The sequence below is a fragment of the Nicotiana tabacum genome, chromosome 17, assembly GCF_000715075.1.
Source record: "Nicotiana tabacum cultivar K326 chromosome 17, ASM71507v2, whole genome shotgun sequence".
Lineage (NCBI taxonomy): Eukaryota > Viridiplantae > Streptophyta > Magnoliopsida > Solanales > Solanaceae > Nicotiana > Nicotiana tabacum.
Window position 1 is genome coordinate 52,166,945 of NC_134096.1, and position 25,476 is coordinate 52,192,420.

At 39.9% G+C, this 25,476-nt stretch overlaps 1 protein-coding gene across 1 annotated transcript; it reads left to right on the forward strand.

Annotated features, from left to right (window-relative positions):
* Positions 1-2,090: 2,090 nt before the first annotated feature.
* LOC107790528 (splicing factor U2af large subunit B) lies at positions 2,091-24,187 on the forward strand. Its single transcript, XM_016612461.2, has 14 exons — positions 2,091-2,443; positions 11,642-11,904; positions 12,105-12,212; positions 15,251-15,321; positions 15,922-15,992; positions 16,079-16,123; positions 16,219-16,278; positions 21,671-21,731; positions 21,810-21,922; positions 22,270-22,716; positions 22,820-22,955; positions 23,065-23,132; positions 23,437-23,569; positions 24,004-24,187. Exons 1-14 carry the CDS (start codon positions 2,321-2,323, stop codon positions 24,042-24,044), a joined length of 1,740 nt encoding a protein of 579 aa, XP_016467947.2. The 5' UTR covers positions 2,091-2,320; the 3' UTR covers positions 24,045-24,187.
* Positions 24,188-25,476: the final 1,289 nt, after the last annotated feature.

Genomic DNA, 25,476 nt, shown 5'->3' on the forward strand with positions numbered 1-25,476 from the left:
TTTCAGGACTTGGGGGTGTCAATACCATTACCAAGTCGCTGAAAATTTATTGTGATAATCCTGTAACAATATTTTTCTCTAAGAACGATAAGTACTCCAAAGGTGCCAAACATATGGAATTAAAGTACTCTACTACCAATGAGGAGGTTCGGAAACAAAGAGTGTCACTTGAGCATATTAGAACTAATCTCATGATTACAGATCCATTAACGAAAGGTTTACAACTAAAGATATTTAAGGAACATGTATATAGAATGGGTCTTGGCTGTATTTATAATTGATGTATTTATGATGTTTTGACATTCTGAGCTCATTTATGTGTTTTTGATATACATTGATGATTTCCTGTTTCTCATAATGGTGTACATATTATTGTTTTGAGATATTATAGGATATGTCTCAATGAGACATTATTGTGGACCATAATATTTTATAGCTTGTGGACCCGGAACGATGAGTGGCTAACGTTGTAGTATATGGAAGAGAGTATGTAGACAAACTATATATAACCGCCATAACTCACATTTAATAGTTTATCGTATTATGGTATGTATGATGGACATTATAGAAGAGATTTGTTTATGCGCAACTAATGTTCTTATATTAAATATTAATATTATGTGATTATTGGGCCAAGTGAGAGAATGTAAGGTTTTTCTATGTACATGGGTGGTCCAATAGGTTTAAGGCCCGTAATTAATATTTAATTACTGAGCAAATTTCATCCGTCAGATCGGTTACTTGATGGACGTACCGAATTAGGTTAATTACTCTATAAATTGGTCCTCTCCCCACCTATTAGGGTTACCGTCTTTTTTTTTCTATTCTTTTTATTCCATCATTAAAGGCGACAGTAACGAAAGTTAGGACAATGAGCGAGAAAATAATTTCAATTAACGCTTCCGCTTCGTGATAATGACTTCTGCTTCAGGCATGTTTTCTATAACGATTATATATACAATTATCATGTTCAAGATCCTGATATGAATTAAAGTTTATGCTTATAATCCAAACTTTATAAATTACTTAACTCGCCCCAAGAATTCTATTTCTCATAATAGTAATAATAATAATGATAATAATAATAATAATTCATAAGTTGAAGCACAATGCACCTTATAATTTTAATGATTTCGTGATTTCGAAACGACCCTTAGAGCTCTGTATGATATTACCTATTCCATTCGATTAAAAAGAGTGATATTCTTTTCTTATTAGTTCACTTTAAAAAAAGGTATTTTTAAAAATTTAAAAATAATTTAATTTGAACTTATTGGGATATCATTAATTACAAGCTTGTATATAATCATACAAATATTATAGCACATTTAAAAACACAAGCTCCAAAGACCTAAAAATGCAAGGCCAATAGTTTATCGTTTAAATTTCGGTGGATTATGAGTTCGCCTCTTTATTTTTCTCCACTTAAGTATCAAGCTTTTATTTTTAAAAAGGTTCAAACATATGGCATGCATAATATGTCATATAATGTTATGACATTTATAATGACAATTTTAAAAAAAACTTTTTAAAATTCAGCGTCTAATCAAAGTACACAAATTGAAATGGAGTAACTATAGTAAACAAAAATTGAAGTAGAACACTTTGTTAAAAATATTATTCACATGGGGTACGGATAGGAGACTTAAAGCTTATTTGGATGATTGTTATCTATTGTATTGTATCGTATTGTTACTTTAAATAAAATATTTATTTTGATTGTTATTTAGATTTTATTGTATCGTATTGTTAAATCTATCGTTATGTAAAGACGAAAAATGTCACTTTATGAAACAACATATTTCGTGTGGTGGCATCAATAACTTACTTTTTTCTGTCATCTTGCTCTTCCTTATTATTAAATAATTATATTTTATCATTTATCTTTTTTTATATAATAATTTTACTCTGTATCCTATTTTTTTTAATAATATTATAAGTTTATTCTTTATTTTGTTAATGGGTAATATCACGAGACACAACAAACAATACATTCATCAAATAATATAACATAATATCAAACATTACGAAACTACCCTTAACAATCCAAACAAGCTATTAAAGGTATTGGGGAGTGAAGCGATAAGTTTACGGTTGTATCCTTTTTACCAAACGTCTCACTCACCCTCTCTGCACTCACTTAAAATTGAAAAGATCGGTGCAACCGTTTATGAGCCCTAATTTTCTGTTCCCTCACGAGTCAGGAGAACTGAACTCAGCTCCTTCTGAGGTAGAAGATCGGAAGGCGAAGAAGAGAAGCAAAAGTTCAATTGACTAGAAGAAGATTACACAAAGCTGGACTAAGAATTCCAGTCAAGAGATGCCGGACTATGAAGGCAATGGAGAAGACATAGACAATTACGCCGGCGGCTCTTCTCTGCCTCCCAAATCCAGAAGCAGCCATGGTCCTACCCCGGACGATTACAGCGACTCCAAGTCTCAGGTACTACTAACTTCTCTCTCTCTTTGATGATCCTCTTTTTCATATCATAAATTCATACCTAGCATGTGTGTTTTCGCTTTTTTTTCTTCTTCTTCTTCTTCTTCAATTCGAGCTATTTAAGAGATAAAGTAGTTGAGCACCCAAGGGTGTGGCTTATTGGTCAATAAAGTAGGGTAAGAACCATGAGGTCTCGTGTTCAAATCTGTGTAGACAAAAAATTTCTTCTCATGTGCATAAGACTTGGCAAGTTGCCCAGTACCTGCAGCTGGTGGGAGGTAGAAGGTACCCGGTGAAATAGTGGAGGTGCACGCATGCTAGCCCATACCACTCTCATCAAAAAGAGATGAAGTGGTTGAGGAAATAACCTTGAAACTGCCGGTTGCCTGGTATATTAGTCGAGGCAAGCTGGGCGAGGGCAAGTTTTCCTATACTTGTGCCTGTGGAAGATAGCAGGTTGATGGTAGATTAGTTGAGGCAAGCTGGTACCCCCCTCCAAAAAAAAAAAGAAGGAAAAAAAGAAGAGGCTGCATCTGAAAAGTCTGATTTTGCGGCTTTTATTGGCAGAGAAAGGTGTTACGTTAGAATGGTGCATTGATTTTGTTTATGTGTTTCATAATGATTTATCTTAGAGGTCATTTATGAGTATTGCTCCTTTTACTGTGTGGATTGTTCTAATAGTAAGGATTTAAGTATTCTAGGCTGGTATATTGAAGCTGCTATCTGCTTGATGGGATGTGATTCATGAATATTCTGGGTAAGCCCCTCTCTTACAAAAAAAGAAGGAGAGAGAGAGAGAGCGCAACAGCTGCATACTTGCACTTCCTCTCGACACCTGTCATAGTGATGAACAGCTCGTGTCACGGATCTCTTGAATTCTCAGAACAACTTGTCGCTCCATCCCTGCAGGGATGGAGTTCTCTGGGTGACCCCGAGTATGTTTCATGTATTAAGAAGAAATGATTTATGTGTAAAAACCATTATTGTACAAGCAGATTGGTGGACTCTATCTGCATATGCAGTTCCGATATGTGAAAACTAAAGCACCCAAAAGGAATGTCTTTGGGGTTTTGAACATTTTCCAATGAATTGACCGGGTCTTAATCAGGCTACTTTTCTTAGTATTAGTTTTGGGTTCTCTAGTCTTTTGCCTTCTTTCATATGTTTAGTTTCAATCTTAACTATTATGATTTGACCAACAATATAATTATCATGGTTCTTGGGAGTAAGCTTTGACCTAGAAAGCAACAGTGCAACAGAGCATTCTATGGCCGAGACTCTTCCCTCTCTTCTTCTTCCTAAGATTCCACCACACCCATCAAGAGCCAAGCTTCCCGAGTCCAAATCCCAGTAAAGTTCTCTGGTAACCGAGCCCTCACGCGCCGCTAACTCGCTTGTTTTTCCGGCGACATCTCAGCCACGCGCTGGCGCGTGTGGCTTTTTCCGGCGTCTTTTCAATTTTTTTTCTTCAGACAGCCTCTTCTCGAGGCTTTTCCGATCCTTCTCGTGTATTATGATTTGACCAACAATATAATTATCATGGTTCTTGGGAGTAAGCTTTGACCTAGAAAGCAATAGTGCAACAGAGCATTCTATGGCCGAGACTCTTCCCTCTCTTCTTCTTCCTAAGATTCCACCACACCCATCAAGAGCCAAGCTTCCCGCTTCCAAATCCCAGTAAAGTTCTCCGGTAACCGAGCCCTCACGCGCCGCCAACTCGCTTGTTTTTCCGGCGACATCTCAGCCACGCGCTGGCGCGTGTGGCTTTTTCCGGCGTCTTTTCAATTTTTTTTCTTCAGACAGCCTCTTCTCGAGGCTTTTCCGATCCTTCTCGTGTCAGTTTCACCAAATTCCGACGACTTTTTCTTTTTTCGGCCATTAAATCACAGATTCTAACGATTGTTTCCTTTGTTCAGTATGAGAAAACCTTCCTCCCTTTCTATATACTGTTTTCACCCACTGTGATTACTGTTATTCCAACTATTGAGGCTTTTTCCGGCCATCTTTTTTGGGACAACCGCATTTAGAATATGATGGATTGTACAGAGAGAAGCTCTTTCTTCTCTCTAGAATCTAGAAAACTGAAAAACATGTCTTTTATCAAAGCTGTTTCTTGGCCAGCTCTAGAACTTGGGGGAAGATGTCATCGAAAGCTCGATGTAGGGTAGGAGCCGCACTTCTCGCTGTCCGAGGAGCACACTCTCAGGCGCAAGGGTTTCTTGGAATCTAGTCTCATTGGGTCTTTCTCCAAATGGGTTGGTTCTCCGGAGACTTTTAGGAACTGGGCAGCAGAGGCATGGAACGTCAAGGACGGGCTGAAAATATCGCAACTGGGGGACACTCAATATCTCTTTCGTTTTGTTGACAAATCTCAAGCTTCAGAAATTCTTGTCAGAGGAAACAAGTGGTTCGATGGGAACTTCTTAAATCTGGACAGATGGGTGGAGCATGATGGGTGTCTTGACCCTCGCTTCACTGGCGAAACATTGGTGGTCAACATGGTGGGCCTCCCGGTGCATCTTTGGTGTCTTGACCTATTCAAGAAGATATGGGAAATCTGTGGGGTTTTTATTGATGTCACTTGCAGTTTACACGATCTCTCGCGAGTGAGGATTGTGGTGAGGAAAGGGGGTAGAATCCCTGTCTCTACTGTGGTGGACGATGGCTACTTGAGTTATAGGGTTTGGTTGAGCCCTGAATTTCGCCCTATCTTTATGCCTGTGATAGTGGCGGGGAAGAAAAGGGAAGGTCAAATAGAAAGGAGGGGAAGGGAAATCAGTCTCTGAGGGGAGGGCTCACCGGATCACTGGATTAAGCCGGAATCAGACATTAGATCGAGAAGAGACAGGAGGTTTGAAATTGGGGGAGGAAGACAAAATTTTAACAGGAGGAGAAGACGTGAATGGGTTAGTGATACGGGCTGGAAAGGTAGCATGGGCCGATCCTCTTCTACTTATCATAGGGCCGGGCAAGTTTTCAGCAAACATAGGCCTGGGCCTCCTCACATGGGCCCATCAACTTTCCCCAATTCCATTAGAATTGATCCTAAGGGGTCCAGATTATTTCAAGCTGCGCATGATAAGGCTCCTAAGCATATGGGAACAGTCGTTCCTCCTTCCTCTGGCCATGGTGCTCCACACAATGGCACTCCTTCACCGAGCTCTGGTGACTTGTGCCCCTCTACGATGGTCGTTGCTGCAGGGGCAGAACCGGCTAAGGATGGTGCTATTAATCCACGCCCCCCCGCCTCTGATGGACCCAGTTCCATCAACCCCTCACCTGCTCCTGGGCTTAGTTGTGCTAAGGTCACACTTGTAGTTTCTTCTTCTTCTGGGGAGATTGTTGAGCATGCCCCAATTGATGTTAGTGTCGGATCAATACTTTCAGTTAATATGCCGCCAAAGGTTCCATTCTCTCTTCCTCCATGCTATCCGACTGATGGTTCTGCTCCTTCTTCTTCTCAACAAAATTCTTTATTTCATCCCTCACCTCCGGTGGACATTTCGGACAACTTGTGACGTTTCTATCGCCACCAATAAGATGGAATTTAAAGCGATAAATTCCACCCGTTGTAATCTTGTTACAAAACTTGCATACAATATTTGTATTCTTCTCATTAACTCTATCGCCATATCGCCAAGCCGGGTCTTTATCTTTCGATCTTTGAGACATTTTGAAATCCCTATTAAGATATAAGAAAATACATAATCAAATAAACTGAAAATACATATAATATATATAATAATTAATTTTATAAACCGAAATACACATTAAAAAAATCAAATAAACTAAAATATAACATATATAATTTTCTAAAATGAAATACATATAAAATTAATCAAATAAACTGAAAACATAACATATATATAATAATTAATTTTATATACTGAAAAATACATTAAGAAAATCAAATAAACTGAAAAATATAACATATATAAATAATAATTAATTTTATATACTGAAATATACATTAAAAAAATCAAATAAACTAAAATATAACATATATATATATATATAATAATTAATTTTCTAAAGTGAAATACATATAAAATTAATCAAATAAACTGAAAAATATAACATATATAAATAATAATTAACTTTATATACTGAAATATACATTAAAAAATCAAATAAACTAAAATATAACATATATATATAATAATTAATTTTCTAAAATGAAATACATATAAAATTAATCAAATAAACTGAAAAATATAACATATATAAATAATAATTAATTTTATATGCTGAAATATACATTAAAAAATCAAATAAACTGAAAAATATAACATATATAAATAATAATTAATTTTATATGCTGAAGTATACATTAAAAAATCAAATAAACTGAAAAATATAACATATACTAAAATACATATTAAAAGTAATAAATAAGAAGAATAAAAGGGGGAAAAAAACAAAATAGGTTAGAGATAAAGGGAAGAAGAAGTCAGTGAAGTCTGAACAGTGCAAACTGGAGTACTGGACTGTCAGAGTCTCAGAGATAAACGAAGAAGAAGAAGGAAGAAAGAAGGAAAAAGAAAGAAAAAAAAACAGATTCTGACGGGACCAAGAAGAAGAAAGAAAGAAGAAAGAAAGAAGAAAGAAAAAAAAGAGAAGAAGAAAGGAGAAGAAGAAAATTACCTGGACTGGTCAGAAATGTTGATGAAGAACCCTAGGCTTTGGTCGACCTTGATCGTAGAAGAGAGAAGAAGAAATGACCAATTTTTGTCAATTTAGGGTCTGTTTTGTATAAAAAAAACAGACCCAAAGTTTTTTTCTTTTAAAAAAGGGCCCTCTTTTTAAAAAAGGGCCATCTTTTTAAAAAAACAGACTCAGTGTCGCTTTTTTAACAGAAGCGATCGCTTCGTCGCTTTGCTCGCTTCGTCGCTTCGTCGCTTCCTCCGTTGAAGCGTGCGCTTCCCTAGGTCGAGTCGCCTCAGGCAGCTAGAAGCGACACTGAGTCGCGTCGCGTCGCTTCGCGCTTAAAGCGACGAAGCGATCGCTTTTCTAAACACTGCTATGGTCATGTATTCCTCTGGTAGTAGCAAGGAAATGGTACATATAGAAGACGCCTGCCCAATTTCGTCACGGCTTGGAGGAGGGGATGTGTCTTTCTGGATGAACGATAAACTATTAAACTTTGGGAAGTTTTTAGGTGTTTCTGTTGAAGGGAAGGAAGATAGGGTGGTAGAACTGTTGAGGGAGATTGAGCAACAATCTCTTTACGATGGTGCAATGAGGGAGTTGGGTAAAGGTGTTAAGCAAAATAACTTGGGGGATGTAGTGGTGTATCAGAGAAGGGGGCGAGTGTGTGACAGAGAGAAAGGGACCTCGGCTAGGAGGGTGGGGAAATGAGGGCTATTGTCGCTTATGGAAGTTAAGATCCTTTCATGGAATGTGAGGGGGATGAATGACCCAAACAAAAGGGCCATCATCAAAGTGGGAGTTAAGGAGTGGGGTGCCAACCTAGTTTGTTTTCAAGAGACCAAAATGGAAGTTTAGTCGGATGCGATCGTGAGAAGTGCCTGGGGAGGTAGTTGGGTGAAATATGACTGGGTCCCAGCAGCGTGAAGTGCCGGGGGCATTCTACTTATGTGGAATGATAGAAACTTGGAGGTAAAGGAGATTAGGAAGGGAGTTTTTTCTTTGGCAGCTCTCGTCAAAGATATAGTGAGTAGGGTGAAGTGGGGATTTGGGGGAGTGTACGGGCCGGTAGGGGAAGGGTCCAAGGTGTCTTTCTGGGAGGAACTGGCCAATATTATGAGGGAATGGGACATTCCATGGGTTCTAGGGGGAGACTTTAACACTATTAGATTCCCGGAGGAGAGATTAGGGTGTAGTGTGATTTCGAGGGCCATGAAGGAATTTTCTGACTTCATCAATGATCACTTTCTCAAAGACCTTCCTCTGTCAGGGGAAAGGTTTACTTGGGCCAGGGCGGAGGATTCCAACTCAAGGTCTAGACTTGATAGATTCTTGACATCTCCCTCATGGGATGAGCTGGTGCCGAATGTGCTGCAGATTCCTTTACCTAGGTTGACTTCAGATCATTTGCCTATTTTGCTAGATGGATGCAGAGGGAGGGGGTGCGTACTCCCTTCCGATTCAAAACATGTGGTTGAAAGTGCCAGGATTCAGTGACAAGGTGAAAAAATGGTGGACAAGCTACGGGGTATCAGGGACATCTTCATTCCTTCTTTCGAAGAAACTCAAATTGCTCAAGGGAGATATTATTAGGTAGAATAAGGAGGTTTTTGGGAGGGTAAAAGTTAAAATGAGGGAGCTTATGCATGAATTGAGGGATTTAGAAAGAGGGGAATGGGCGGTGAAGTTAGATGAATATGAGAAAGCGAGATTGGGGGAGGTTAAGAGGGAAATAGTCGAGTTAGCAATAGCTCAGGAGACTAGTTGGCGGCAAAAATCGAGGGTGCTCTGGTTAAAGGAAGGGGATTCGAATACCAAGTTTTTTCATAGGGTGGCGGTCGCAAATCGAAGGAGAAACTTCATAGAATCCTTAGTTTTGGATGGGGTGAGGATTGAGGGAGATGAGGAGGTAAAAGGGGCGATATCAGGGTTTTATGAGAACTTATATAAAGAAGAAGTTAGTTGGAGGCCGACTTTGGGGGAATAAAGTTCAACCATATAGGGGAGGGAGACAATGAGTGGCTAGAAAAGATTTTCGAGGAGGAGGAGGTGCACGAGGCTGTGTCGAGTTGTGCTGGTGATAAGGCCTCCGGGCCTGATGGTTTTTTCTTGGCTTTCTTTCAGCTCTTTTGGGACACCATCAAGGGGGAGTTGATGGAAGCCATTGAATACTTCCATGTGAATGGTGTTTTCGAGAAAAGTATCAATGCTTCCTTTATTACTATTGTGCCTAAGAAAGAAGGTGCATCTTGTATCAGAGACTACATACCTATTAGTCTCGTGGGGAGCATTTACAAGATTATTTCTAAAGTGCTTTCCAACAGACTTAACAAGGTTCTTGATATGACTGTTTCGTCCTCCCAGAATGCGTTTGTGGAAGGTAGGTAGATCCTGGATGCTGCTTTGGTGGCAAATGAACTTGTAGACTCCAGAAGGAAAAATAGAGAACCCGGCTTACTATGCAAGTTGGACCTTGAGAAGGCTTTCGACCATGTCAATTGGGAGTTCCTGGATTTCATTATGATGCGGATGGAGTTTGGGGCAAGATGAAGGGGATGGATCAAGTTCTGCATTTCCTCAGTCAGATTCTTTGTCCTGGTTAATAGTAGCCCGTGTGGTTTCTTTGGCAGCTCCAGGGGTCTCAGGCAAGGTGACCCCCTATCCCCCATGTTATTCATTCTAGTGATGGATGCTCTGAGCAAAATGATGGATCGTGCGGCGGGCGGAGGCTTCTTGAGAGGATTCTCAGCTCCGATTGGGGTGCTCAGTGCCCGAAGAGTCTCACATTTGCTTTTTGCGGATGACACACTGGTTTTCTGTGATGCCGATATGGATCAGTTGACCTACCTGAAGCAGGTCCTGCAGTGGTTTCAGTTAGTATCAAGACTCAAAATAAACATCGGCAAGTGAGATTTTCCCGGTAAGTGAGGTTGCTAATATTGATGCCTTGTCTTATGTTCTCAGATGCAAGGTGGGCTCCCTTCCCACTACTTACCTGGGCCTCCCATTGGGCGCTTCATATAAGGATACTACGGTTTGGAATCCAGTGATCGAGCGAGTTGAAAAAAGATTAGCAGGTTGGCAGAAACGGTATTTGTCAAAAGGAGGTAAGGAGGTGCTTATCAAAAACACTTTATCGAATATGCCCACCTATTACTTATCCCTGTTGCAAGCACCGGTGAGCATCACAGAAAAACTGGAGCGACTTCAAAGTAACTTTCTTTGGGATGCGGCGGATGGAACTAGAAAGTTTCATCTAGTGAATTGGCAGACAATCACTTCCCCAAAGAAGTGGGGTGGACTTGGAGTGAAAGATCTTAGGGTATTTAACAGATCTTTAATGGGAAAGTGGTTGTGGAGATTCGGGGTAGAAGAGCATGCTCTATGGAGGGAGGTCATAGTAGAAAAGTACGATTCCACGGGATGGGGTTGGAGGACCAAGGCAATCACAACACCTTTCGGGTGTGGCATGTGGAGGAGCATCATGAAGAATTGGGAAACATTCAGTGGCAACATCACTTACAGGGTGGGAGATGGAAGGAGAATCAGCTTTTGGAATCATAGGTGGTGTGGAGAGGATACTCTGAAGGTCTCCTTCCCCACGTCTTCAGAGTTTCAAACCAGAAGGAACTGATGATCCAACAGATTCGTAAGGAGCATGAAGGGGGTGGTATGGGACCTCTCATTCAGAAGGAACATGCAAAATTGGGAGATTGCGGAGCTCCAAGATTTGTTGGCACTGCTATATGGGCAAGACAGGCCCCAACCATCCTTCGACTCTTGGAGATGGGGCTTGCGTGGCGATGGTTTGTTCACCGTAAAGTCCTTTTACCAGAGTATGTTGGTGAGAGAGGAGACCACATTTCCATACTCGATCTGGATTCCTAGGGCGCCCACGAAGGTGTGCTTTTTTGCATGGCTAGCGGCGAGGGGAGTGATCTTGACTGCTGAAAATCTCCGAAAGAGAGGAATTACACTTGTTAGTTGGTGCTACATGTGTAAAAGCTCAGGGGAAGAAGTTGATCACCTTTTATTGCATTGCCCTGTGTCCTCTGCTTTGTGAAAGGCAATCCTGAATCTTTTTGGTGTTCAATGGGTGATACCAAGCACTGTAAAGGAAATGTTATATAGCTGGGCCGGTTTCCATAGAAGAAGAAAGCAAAAGGCGTGTAAGTTCGCCCCGTTAGCTCTCATGTGGATAGTATGGGGGGAGAGTAATAGGAGAGCTTTTGAGAAGATTGAGTCTCCTTTTTCACATCTTAAGAATAGTCTTTTATCTTTTATCGCTTTTTGGTGCACTCATTTATCCCCTACTTGTATAGAAGATTGGGCGTCTTTTGTAGAGAATCATGTTCTGATGTAAATTCTCTACGTTTTTGGTATACTTTGTGTATACGGGAGTTCTCTCCCTTTTGATTAATACAATTTACCTTATAAAAAAAAACAATATAATTCCTTTGCCATCCTTAGTTTTGTATGTGTATGTCTAGTTTTCTAGGTCCCTTCACTTGCTTATTTTATTTATTTATTTATTTATTTGTGTGCCTCTTCCAGCATAGTTCTCGTGAGAATGAAAAAGATAGGGATTCATCAAGAAGCAGGGAAAAGGATAGGGTGAGAGGGCGTGATAAGGACCTGGACATGGATAGGGATAGAGGCAGAGACAGGGACAGGGGTAGGGACAGGGATAGAGAGAGGGAGAAGGACCGTGATCGTCATCACAGAGACCGCCATAGGGATCGGAGCGACAGAAGGGAGAAGGAGAGGACCAGAGATAGAGATGATGATGATCGTCACCGAACTCGAGATTATGACCAGTAAGAGCTATAGCACTTTCCAATGTTAAGTATTTATATTGTTTATGCGATTTTAATTTGGCTTTATGTTACTGTTATGAGTTAGATTTAGACTTGAGGATCATGTTTTATGATCTTTAAATTTTCAAATCGTTGTTGAGTGGTAGTGGAAACATGCTTCATTTTGAGTTTGTAATATATTCATATGACTGTGCTTAAAGGCAAAGAGAACATGACAAAGATAGAGAGAGTCGGCATAGACACAGGTCTCGCTCAAGGGGTAGATCTGTGCACAGATCAAGGTCTCGATCGCGTTCTCGATCCAAGAGGTTAGCTTGCTCATATGTCTTCTCACTGGAGCATTTCCATGTTATATTCTCTCTTTTTAAATCCTAATATTCATTTAAGACTGGTTTTTGCTATTTGATCTTCTGTTTATAGTTGGCTCTACCTTATATAAATACTAATTTACTGGAAATTTTGTCAAACTTATATTGGACTCTTTGATCTGTCAGGCTGGAACGAAATGACAATTATCCAATCTTTAAATAGAAGTGCACTAAAATGCCATAGGGGGATTTTGCTATTTTTTTGAGAAATGATAAGGTATTATAGATATAAAAAAACCAGCACTAAGAGAGTACCATGGTTACATCCCAGAAAATAACAAAAAAAGAAAAAGAAAACCATGTGTGTCAATACAAAAGGTCTACGAATTCTAGCAGGGTTTCACTACCATCTATCCAATCCTGTTTACACCAAAAAGATATCAACAAAAGGCAGTCTGATTTGATCTTCAAGAGTGAATTTTCCTGTCCTTCAAAGCATCTCCTATTCCTCTCTGTCAATGTGCACCACCATATAGCTGCTGGTATTGTATTTCAGTCCTTCTTCATTTGCTTTGACAGTCCCTTTCTACTCCAGCATGACAGTAACTCAGCAGTAGTACTTGGCATCACCCATTTAATTCCCCAAATGTTAAAAAATAATTGCCACAACTGTGTGGCAGCTCTGCAGTGTAAGAATAGATGATTGATAGTTTCTGCCTCTTCTTTACACATATAGCATCTGTTAACTATTTGGAATCCCCTTCTTTGTAAATTGTCCTGAGTTAAACAAGCCTTCTTAGCCAATTACCATTCAAAACAACTAACTTTCGTAGGAGCTTTTGATTTCCGGATTTGTTTCCAGGGACCAATAAGAAACTGATTTACTTCTTTCACGAATATGTTGTAACATCTCTTGACAGCATAAACCCCTTTGTTGTGGCCTCTCCATATCAAACAGTCTTCATTACTGATTAAGCTTACAGAAGTAGGTAGCATACTGAAGAATTTGGCAACCTCATTTAGTTCCCAATCGTTTATGTATCTTCTGAATTTTATATTCCAGCTATTGTCTTCCCAATATTGTGCTACTGTGAATTCTTTGTCAAGTATCAACCAGTATATTACTGGGAAAAGTTCTCTGAGAGGTAGATGCCCCAACCATTTTCTTGCCAAAAGGAAATCTTCCTTCCATTACCTATCTTGAAATCAATATGCTGTGAGAAAACAGGCCATAAGGACCCTATGTTCATCCAGATACTAATTCCTTGTGAAGAGAGACCTCTCTTGGTGCAACATACATTCAGAAAACCAAATTTCTCTGCTATTGCTCTCCTCCACAAGGTGTCGGCTTCTGCACTAAATCTCCAAAGCCACTTCATTAAAAGGCTTCTGTTTTGTATCCTTAAGTTCTTTATGCCCAAAACTCCTTGTTCCTTTGTTGCAGTGACAGTGCTCCATTTGACAAGATTAGTCCCTTTGTTTTCTTTATTGCCTTGCCATAAAGATTCCCTTCTTAGCTTGTCTATTTTCTTCTCCACTTTGGATGACATGAGAAATAAGGACAGAGTATATGCTGGAATTGAATCCAATATGCTGTTAATTAATATACCCCCAAAGAAAGGTATTGTCTCTTCAAGTTAGCCAATCTTTTTTCACATCTATCCGCGACTCCTTGCCAGATAAATTCAGATTTGATTTTGCTGGCAGAGGCAATCCCAGGTAACTTGTAGGAAGAAACTCTGTTCGGCACCCTAAAACTGCAACAACACTCTGCAAATCTTGAACTGTGTTCACTGGAATTATTCTGCTCTTGTTCCAGTTGACATGAAGTCCTGAAACCCCTTCAAACACACATAGAATCTCAAATATCCCAATTGATTCACCTCTGGCTCACAAAAAATAAGGGAATTATCAGCATAGAGAAGAAGTGAAATAGAGAGGCCCTGATCCTGTATGCATTTCATTGATCATATTACTAAGTCCTTCCATTACCAACAAGAATAAGAAAGGAGAAATTGGATCTCCTTATCTAAGGCCTCGTCGGGAAGCGAAGAAACCCTGGCGATCCATTTATAAGTACAGAGAACCTGACCGTGCTGATACAATGCCAAATCCAATTCAGCCACTCCCTGTCAAAACCTAAATCTTTAAGGACCTTCAGCAAGAATTCCCAGTTCACATGATCGTATGCTTTCTGAATATCAAGGTTGCACATTATACCTGGTATCTCTCTCTTAGCCTAGTATCTAGACAACATTAGCTATTAAAGCTGCATCCACGATTTGCTTCCCTCTCAAGAATATTTTTGTTTCTTGGAAGGTTGGATAGTAGTGTCATAAATCACACTGAGGATTTGTAATTCTTTGAAGGACTAGCATATTCATATTACAGTATTTCATGGTGATAGCATATATCAACCGGGCTTGTTCAACAGAGAAATCACCTGTTCGATAGCTTTGTAAAAAAGTTAGATTCTTACTCTCACAGCCTGCATCGATTGATCTCTTGACCTTTATTTTAGGTCAAATGACATACTTTCGATATATTGTACACAAAACTACCTTTAGAATGTATTTGGAACTGCTAAGTGTCTTGTAATACACACTGCTATTTCTGAAACTTTAATAGAACACAACTGGTCAAATTTATTGTATTAATCTGGGGTTGAAGGGTTATAACTTGAGATATTGGGATGATACTTGCGAAGTTGCAGTAGTTCTTTCTCCTTTCCGTGCTTGGAGCCAAGTACTCCCTCTTGTTCTTGCCCTGTCATGTCCACATTATAATGGTGGGATCTTGTGGTGTTTATCTACGGAAACACAAGAAAATCATAATCGTACTTTTTCCTTGTTCCTCTATTGACCCTGTTAATGAACTGGCAAGTTTTGCCTTGTGCTATACTGTTTTTTTTTTAAATTTATTTTTGTACATGTCCCCAGAGCTAATTGGGTGGCCAATGTTATGTGGATCATTAAATGTTTTGTTGGCAGTCAGGTTTTTGTCACTTCATTGCTATTATTAATGTTGTATTTTTTCAGCAAAAGGATCAGTGGTTTTGATATGGCACCTCCTACCTCTGCAATGTTACCTGGCATTACGGCTGCTGCAGGTACTTGTTTCATCATTAAGGTTACAGCTGATATTATGTTGATAACTGCCACATTTTTCTTTGACATAGTGTGGAAGTTCATATCAAAATACATGGTTACGTTTTGGTAAGCTTTTTGGTTCTTTAACTTCCACCTATATTGGTATTGAGTCATGGAGTAGATTGGCTGTTTTGTTTTTATTTATTGTTTACTTGGTATAGTAATTCCGAAACTGAGGGTTTTTGGTTTCTTGTTGTGTTTGGTGTTTGTTTGTTTGTTTTGTATGTCTTGTCTTATGTTCTAAGAAGGCAATGTTGGGCTACTTGCCCCATGTGCTGACAATGGGTGTGAGCCGACTTCTGTAGCTTTTATGTACAAGGAAGAACCGATACAGGTCTTGTTCATCTTCATCCAGGAATTGCCTGTTTGGTAGTTACAAATATTTTCTGAATACACTGTAAAATTTCTACTCCTTATATTGTTTTACTTAGATTTCTTAGTACAGAATTCATTTATTCTTTCAAAATCATTTTAAAAGGGAAATGTAAATACTCACTCTTGTATCGTTTAAAGTATATGTCATGATGTCATTTTCAACTGTAGCTTGGTTACCTCTGCAGGTCAAGTTCCTGGGACCAACCCACCAATTCCTGGAATGTTTCCTAACATGTTTCCTTTAGCATCGGGCCAGGTACTGTCAGCACTCCCTTTTCAGTTGTGTGGATTCAATGTTTTTATCAAGATTCTCATTTATTTGTTCCCTGTTGGTTGTGGTAGTTTGGAGCTCTTCCTGTTATGCCGATCCAGGCAATGACACAGCAGGTTCGTAATGTGTTAGTAATTTCCTTTTCAAGCTCACGGTGCTTATGAGTTCCTCTTTTTTAACCTAAAGTATTTCCTAATTGTTCTGTTATCAGGCTACCAGGCATGCTCGGCGAGTTTATGTTGGTGGACTTCCGGCTCATGCAAATGAACAGGTATTAAATCACCCTCACCAATCTCATGAAGTAGTTGGTCTTTTTGACATTTCCATGTAATGTTTATTTGTTGAAACATTACATGAGACTATTAAGCTATAGTTGGTCTCCAAATATAGCTCGTGTACGGGAGACTAGGTGGGTAGGAGATAAGGCGCAGGATGTAGACAGGTTCAAACTATGGTATTCTGGGAGGGGGGGGGGAGGGGGCAGGAACGGGGTAGGTATCTTGGTTGATAAGGACCTCCGTGAACTAGTGGTGGAGGTTAGGAGGGTGAATGACATGCTAATGACTATGAAGCTAGTTGTTGGAGGCTTTACTTTGAACATAATCAATTTGTACGCACCCCAAGCAGGCTTGGATGAGGAAGCCAAGAGGCGTTTCTGGGAGGATTTGGTTGAGATGGTGCGTGGTATCCTGCTTACCGAGAAGCTTTTCATAGGAGGAGATTTCAACGGCCACATTGGTGCATGGTGGCTTTGGTTTTGGAGATAGAAACAGAGGAGGAACGTCTCTGCTGGACTTTGCTAGAGCATTTGATTTGGTGATAGCAAACTTGAGTTTCCCGAAGAAAAGGGAGCACTTGGTCACTTTCCGGAGTTCGGTGGCCGAGACTCAGATTGATTATTTACTCTGTAGGAAGTCTGATAGAGGTCTTTGCACGGATTGCAAGGTCATCCCGAGTGAGAACGTCTCGACCCTTCATAGGCTCCTGGTAATGGATCTCGAGATCCCGAGGAAGAGGAGGAAGAGGGCGATGTATAACCAACATATGATCAAGTGGGGAGCCTTGACGGAAGATAAAGCGCAGGAGTTGGGGGTCAAGCTGTTGACTATGGAGGCTTGGAGTAGTAGTGGGGATGCAAGCGCTATGTGGACCACGACTGTGCAGTGCATTAGGGAAGCCGCGAGAGAGGTATTAGGGGTCTCAAAGGGTTTACTCTAGTGGTCACAAGGGAGACTGGTGGTGGAATGGAGAGGTGCAAGGAAAAGTGAACCAAGAAAGCAACGTATCTAAAGCTAGTAGAAAATGTAGACGAGGAGGAGAAGAGGGCGAATAGGGAGTATTATAAGTTGGCTAAGAAAGAGGCAAAGCTAGCAGTTACGACGGCCAAGACTGCAGCTTTTAGTCGTTTGTATGAGGAACTCGAGGGCCGAGGTGGGGATAAAAGGTTGTTCAGGTTAGCCAGGGCGCGAGAAAGGAAGGCGCGTGACTTGGACCAAGTGAAGTGCATCAAGGACGAAGAAGGTAGAGTTTTGTTGGATGAGGGGCTTATCCGTTGGAGATGGCAGACCTACTTACATAGTCTCTTGAACGAGGAGAGGGACAAGAGCATTGTACTGGGTGATTTGGAACTCTCCGGGAGTCGCTGTGACTTTGGGTATTGTAGGCGGATTAGAGTTGATGAAGTTGAGGAAGTTATGCGTAAGATGAGCAGGGGCAAAGCGACCGGGCCGGATGAAATCCCGGTGGAGTTTTGGAAGAGTGCGGGAAAGGCAGGCTTGGAGTGGCTCACTAGGTTATTTAATGTTATTTTTAGAACGAAGAAGATGCCCGAAGAGTTGAGGTGGAGCACGATGGTTCCTGTATACAAGAATAAGGGTGATATCCAAAGTTGCAATAACTATCGGGGTATCAAGCTGCTTAGCCATACTATGAAAGTCTAGGGGAGAGTGGTAGTGCTAAGGGTGAGGAGGAGTGTGTCTATTTCCGAGAACCAGTTCGGGTTTATGCCGGGCGTTCGACTACAGAAGCCATCCATTTTGTTAGGAGATTGATGGAGCAGTATATGGAGAGAAAGAATGACTTGCATATGGTGTTTATCGACTTAGAAAAGGCTTACGATAAAGTTTCGAGGGAGATTTTTTGGAGATGTTTGGAGGCTAGAGGTGTACCTGTTGCCTACGTTAGGTTGATTAAGGACATGTATGATGGAGCAAAGACCCAAGTGAGGACGGTGGGTGAGGACTTGGACCGTTTTTCGGTTATGACGGGGTTGCATCAGGGGTCGGCACTCAGCCCTTTTTGTTTGCTCTGGCGATGGACGTACTGACGCGCCACATCTAGGGGGAGGTGCCGTGGTGCATTGATTGACGAGACGCGAGATGGTGTGAATGCGCAATTAGAGGTGTGGAGGCAGACCGTGGAGTTTAAAGGTTTCAAGTTGAGCAGGACCAAGACAGAATACTTGGAGTGTAAGTTCAGTGGCGAGACTCAAGGAGGGAAAGGGGAGGTGAGGCTGGACTTGCAGGTCATCCCTAGGAGAGGAAGTTTTAAGTACCTTGGGTCTATTATTCAGGGGATGGGGAGATTGATGAAGATGTCACGCATCGTATTGGGGCGGGATGGATGAAATGAAGACTCGCTTTCGGTGTTTTGTGTGATAAGAAGGTGACACTAACACTTAAAGGTAAGTTTTACAGAGTGGTGGTCAGACCAACAATGTTGTATGGGGCTGAGTGTTGGTCAGTCAAGATCGCTCATGTCCAGAAGATGAAGGTAGCAGAGATGATGATGTTGAGATGGATGTACATACACACCAGATTAGATAGGATCAGAAATGAGGTTATTCGCGACAATGTGGGTGTGGCCCCTATTTAGGACAAGATGCGGGAAGCGCAGCTTAGGTGGTTTGGTCATGTGAGGAGGAGGAGCACAGATGCCCCGGTGAGGAAGTGTGAGAGGTTGACATTGGAGGGCCTACGGAGAGGTAGAGGTAGGCCAAAGAAGAGGTGATTAGGCAAGATATGGCGCAGATTCAGCCAGTGTTTTGGATAGCGTGCGGCGACAAATAGCGACGAGGACCCGCTTCACTGAGGCGAGAGGCGCGCAGCGAAGCGCTCGCCTTTTTGATGTGAAGCGACAATTTATACAAAATATAAACTAAAAACTCAATAGATACTAGATAGTCATAGTAGATTGTACTACATTTTTAAATCCACCTATCAAATGTTGTTTGTGACGAGTTATTCCACCATGATATATTTTTTCACAAAACACACATTTAATTGCGGATCTTGATAAGCCTTGTATAGTATAATTCCAAGCTATATCATTTCGTTTATTACTATCGGATGACGCCATTTCAACGTCGTTTTATAGAAAAAAAAATTATCAAGTTAATATGCAATTAATTCTACTTTTTTTTTATTTTGCACCGGGTGTCCGAGTCTCTTTGAGCCCTGACTAATCCCGGGGGTGCACAGGCCCTCGGCAAGGAGTTTCCCGCAAGTGCACCACGGTTAATTCAGGTTTTACCCAGTCCGATGGCCCTCAGAAATTGTTTGCACCCAGTGGGTTTCGAACTTGAGACCTTGAAAGGGAGCAAACCTCAAGGCTCAAGTCAATTGCCACCAGGCCAACCCCTGAAGGTTACAATTAATTCTACTTTATAAGACTATAAGTCAATAATTGAAAAAACAGGGCAAACAAAACAGAATGAGCTACTGCCTCTGCAGTCTGCTTTGCCTCTGCCTCTGTTATTTTTGCTCGAAACAGAGCCTATGTTATTTTGCCAAAACAGGGCCAAAAAAAAATTAAGAGAAGAAGAAAGAGGAAGGGAAGAGCCTCTGTATTTTGCTCGAAAAATAGAGCACAAAAACAGACCTCTGTTTCTGTTCTTCTCGACAAAAAACAGAGGAAAAAAATAGAAAGAAGAAGAGAAGAACAAGGAGAAAGAAGAAAGAAAGGAAACTCAGAGAAGCATACCTGGTCTTTCAATGGCAGAAACTTGTTGAAGAAGACGATGGCACTTGTCAGAAACCTCAAGCTTTCCGATGAAGAAGACGATGGCACAGTAATTGCGAGCCCTAATCGCGAGTTCGCGACCTTTTTTCAGATGAAGCTCTGTTGTTTTGTTCGAAGTTGAAGAAGCTCTGTTGTCAAGCCCTAATCGCGACCCTTTTGTTAAGTCTTTTCCCTTTTTCTTTTTCTTTTTTTAAAAAAGCGAGGCTACAGTCGCTTCTCGCGACACTGTCGCCTCTCGCTACACAGACAGAGGCGAGCGCTATTTTGAAACGCAACGCAACAGAGGGAAAGTAGCGACACTGCCTCGCCTTACGCTATTAGCGCTGAGGCAAGCACTATTTATAACACTGGATTCAGCTGACCGAGGACATGACCCTTGATAGGAAGGTTTGGAGGTCGAGGATTAAGGTAGTAGAGTAGGTAGTCTAGGGTGTTCATAATAGTAGTATTGGCACGCAGTCTCGCTTTTTGTTGGTAGAAGTAGGTTTTTATGACTAACCGTTGTTTTCTTTCATTGTTGATCACCTTACTATCTTGTTGTTTTTATTCTGCTTTTATATGGCTTTTTGGTACTGTCCCTTCTTGTCTATATTTTCATTAATGTGGTGCTTATGCTTTCCTGAGCCGAGGGTCTATTGGAAACAACCTCTCTATCCTCACAAGGTAGGGGTAAGGTCTGCGTACACACTACCCTCTCCCGACTCCACGGTGTGGGATAATACTGGGTATGTTGTTGTTTATTTGTTGAAACAAACTAGATGAACATTCTCTCCTGTATTTATTGCATAGTAGTTAACCTGTAAGCTCGAGCTGTGGAATCAACCATTAATGCTTGCATTAGGGTAGACTGCCTACATTACACCTCATTAGGGTGCGACCTTTCCCCGGACCCTGCATGAATACGAGATACTTTGTGCACCAGGCTGCTCTTTTAGTTTTAGTTGTGTCTGAGTTATTCACCTTTTTTCGCTTTCAAATATGAGAGATATTATGGGGTTGGAGTCACTTTGGTCCAAATTTGGAATTTCTTGTGACTTGACTTGGGCTGTTTAAAATTTGGCAACTCAAATTAGGGAAGTTACTCAGTTCCTTTTCATATTTTGATATCTTTCAGAATCACTTCAATATTTTTAATGTGGTTTAGTACTTCTTACATTTTGTGGAGGTAAAATTTGTTACGCCGTCTTTTCGATCAGTATAACTTAGTTTCATCTGAATTACTGTTGACATAGTATGACATCAGTAGTAGTACCTTTCTTACTGTCACTGCCGTGAAAATCTTTCTTGGTCATTTCACTTATTTTACTATTACTCTCTATGTAAATATGGTAGTGTTGATTTTCTGAATGGTGCTCAAAGTACTATTCAAGTCTATGTTTAAAGAATTAATAATTTGAAATAATTTATAGTAAAATCTCACAGAACCAGCCTCATTCCATGTGCTATTGTTATTATTTCTAATGTCAAATAGCTGATATTTTTTTTTGAAGATATCCCTTGAAGTCACCATCTGTTAAGAGAGAAAATCTGCATGTAGTTTTCCATTTTTTACTGCATGGTTAAAGCTGATTTTCTATGACCTTTCTCTGACATTGCTCCCATACATACCTCTTGTTTGTCTTGACACACTGATTCTCATACAGTCTGTTGCGACCTTCTTTAGTCATGTTATGTCTGCAATTGGAGGAAACACAGCTGGTCCAGGTTAGTTTAAAATTTGTTCTCCTTTGGTACAACTAAATTTACCTTTCAGATGCTCAGAGTATTGTTGAAAATTTTCAGGGGATGCTGTTGTCAATGTCTATATAAACTATGAAAAGAAGTTTGCTTTTGTTGAAATGAGATCAGTAGAGGAAGCTAGTAATGCCATGGCATTGGATGGCATTATATTTGAGGTACCTGAATGTGTAATAGCTGATCAACTAGTTATGATTTAAAGAAGATAGACCTTTGACCTCTTGTGTAGAAACTTATAGTTTTACGGATATGCAACTATTCTCTATCCCTTGAGTCTTGTTTAGTCCAAGAAAATTTTGGAAGCAACATCTTTCATCCCCTTCCCGTTATAAGAGCTGATATCCTCAAACCTGTTTCTTTCTCTTTTGTTTGTTTGTTAGTCATTTATTTATTGTTATTGGAGCTTATCAGATGTTACTGGATAATTCTTTATCCAACATCAAGTATATGTTGATACCTTCAACTGACTGCTCTGAGCTTCTCCGTGCACACATTTTTTGTCCAGGGCGCACCCTGTAAGGTCAGAAGACCGAGTGATTACAATCCTTCTCTGGCTGCTACTCTTGGTCCTAGCCAACCAAACCCAAACCTCAACCTGGCAGCTGTTGGATTGAGCCCAGGTTCTGCTGGAGGGCTGGAAGGCCCTGATCGTATTTTTGTTGGTGGTTTGCCCTACTATTTCACAGAAGCACAGATTAGAGAGCTGTTAGAGTCTTTTGGTCCACTTAGAGGATTTGATTTGGTCAAAGATAGAGAAACTGGGAACTCAAAAGGCTATGCCTTCTGTGTCTATCAGGATGTCTCTGTTACTGATATTGCTTGTGCAGCTCTTAATGGGATTAAGATGGGTGATAAAACCCTTACTGTTAGGCGTGCTAACCAGGGTACAACACAACCTAAACCCGAGCAAGAGAGTGTATTGTTGCATGCACAACAGCAGATAGCTTTGCAGGTGAGCCATTTCTGTGCTTTCTAGTTCAATTCTCCATCCCGTAGGATTTGATTTCTTACACAAGGACTTGGCTGCTCACCCCTTAATGTATGTTCTTTCGCAGAGACTCATGTTACAACCTGCTACATTAGCCACAAAGGTCCTGAGCTTAACAGAAGTCGTTAGTGCAGATGAGCTCAATGACGATGAGGACTATCAAGATATTTTGGAAGACATGAGAACTGAATGTGGGAAATTTGGTGGGTATTTAGATAAGATGATCTTTTCTCCTTGTTGTGCTAAAGCATATGGCTTAATGTTTGGCAGCAATACTTGTTAACAACTTCCACTTTGACTTATATTCTGCAGGATCTCTGGTGAATGTTGTTATTCCACGTCCAAGTCCTAATGGCGAGTCCACACCAGGGGTTGGAAAGGTAAAAATATACCTGCTGATTTCTTAGCCTGGATCATTTAAAGTTTATAAGTTGTTAGTAGTGATCCTGTATTTGTTACAAGAGAAGTGATACAACCTAGATCTAATTATCTTTGCATTGACCATCTAAAAATGGCTTGTAATTTCTGTCGTGGCTTTTCACTGTGGCTAGTTATTACTTCCTCATATGACGACTAATTTCAGCCAATTGAAAGAAGGGTCCAAGTGGATTGGTTCTTTGTCAATGGTAATGTTGTTTTTCACTTCTGAATGTGGAACTTCTAAATCGTTTATGTACCTTTTAGGTATTTTTGGAGTATGCGGATGTCGACAGTGCCAGCAAAGCTAGGCAAAGTTTGAATGGAAGAAAATTTGGTGGCAACCAAGTTGTTGCTGTCTTCTATCCAGAAAACAAGTTCTACGAGGGGGACTATGATGGTTAGTTGTACCCACCCACTATGATAAGTGCTCGTCGAGTCTTACCTATTGGAGGGGCTCTTGGATGGCTTGAAGGAATTAATCTCTTGGACTAGTGCTAGAAGTATAGCCCATTTCCGTTTTCTTTTTGATTTTTGGTTTCTTTTTGACGTTGTTCATTTAATTCTGAATTATATATCCATTTAGGTTGGACTTATGTGTTGCTGGTGGTAGATAATTTAAGTTCTATAGTTTTTAACGTGAGGACGTTTGTGCTTGTCCAAACAGTGTTAAAATTGATGCAAGTACAGTCTCAGGTCTTCATACTGTTTCATTTTTCTCCAGTGAAAAATCTGAATGCTCTTGCTTCACTTGTTTATTTTCCTTTTTTTAATTTTTTAAAATTCCGCTTCATGGAAATAGTAGTGTAATCTTCTAGTTTTTTATGCTTACAGCGGCTAGAATCAGTCTTGGAAAGAATGTTCCAATGGATTAGAAGGTGTTCCTATTACCCGCAGGTCGCCCAACTATTACAGTAGAGATTGGTTATGTAATAATTAAGGATCTTTCAATATTTGACTGATGTTTATCTATACATGATATTTACTGGGATTTCTTTGACAAACGAAAGTTGCAAGTCGATGCCGCTCGGCTGGATTCTGTCTCTGTTTTAGTTATAGATTTATAGAAGTTGACATAGTCAGGAAGAGAAGAACAAGAAGGTTTAAAACATGATATTCATATTCAAGTTCTAGTACATTCATGGATATAACGAACTTGATCAATTACTGTTTTGTAAACATACAAATATTCACATAGGGTATCTACTTTTGTTTCTTACAAAAGGAAAGGCTAATATCAACGCATTTTTAGCTCTTTTTCTTACAAAAAGACTATCATCAACGCTGTTTTATTCAATCTGTTTCTCTTTTCGCACTCGGGCATATTGTGTCGCATCTCACCCTAGATAATGGTTAAAAAGTCGATGAACAAGTCACATGTATTCGTTAGTGAATTCCTAAACTTAGCTGTGGACTTAAATGACCCTTAATTATTACCAAAAAACTAATTTCAAAAATTCTAGATCTTTACCTCCCGCTCCCTCTGTCAAAATACAAATTCAAGTACTTAAATGACATCCATTATTGCCAAGAAAAATAAATTTAAGTACTTAAATAAAATTTCGCTATTACCAAAGGAAATAGGTTTATAAACTAATCAAGCTTACCCGACACCCAAAAATGATAAAAATAAGAATGTATGCCATATACATGTAAAGATGTTTTTTATACTAAGTAAATTTAACATATGATAGTAGGTCGGTTATCATTTTTATCATGTTACCAACTAATATTACTTAGATGATTTTTGTGTAAATATCTGTTTTTACATCACCAGTAATAGGGGTATATTTTTGGCACCTCTAGACTATAGTAAATCGAGAAATGATAAAAATTATTCCTTCGTTTGGGGATGGGTTCAAAGTAGTTTCTTAAATATCTTCTAAGTTGTTTTGGTTCTTTAAGTTTTTCAAAAGTTAATATTTTTGGTCTCCTTCAGATATTAATAAATTTTGTCTATTAGAGTTAAAGAGAATTATGGATGGGAATTCAATTTGAAAGTGTAGACTTTGCCATTTCTGCTATTTTTGTTTTATTTATTTTTGGTATCTGGTGCAACTTTTTAAAGTGTAATTTCTACTTTTTTGCTTTATTTTCGGTGTTTGATGTAATATTTGGTGCTAAAATTTTAGTGATTTGACGAGACTTTCTTGATGTTTCCGATGAACTTTTATTTTTAAGCATTCCTGTTAAATTTAATAGATAGATTTTATTAAATATTTGACGGAGCAAACTTGAGGACCAAAACTGCTTAGAAGATATTTAAGGGCCTACTTTAAACCTATCACAAACCTAAGGGACCAGTTT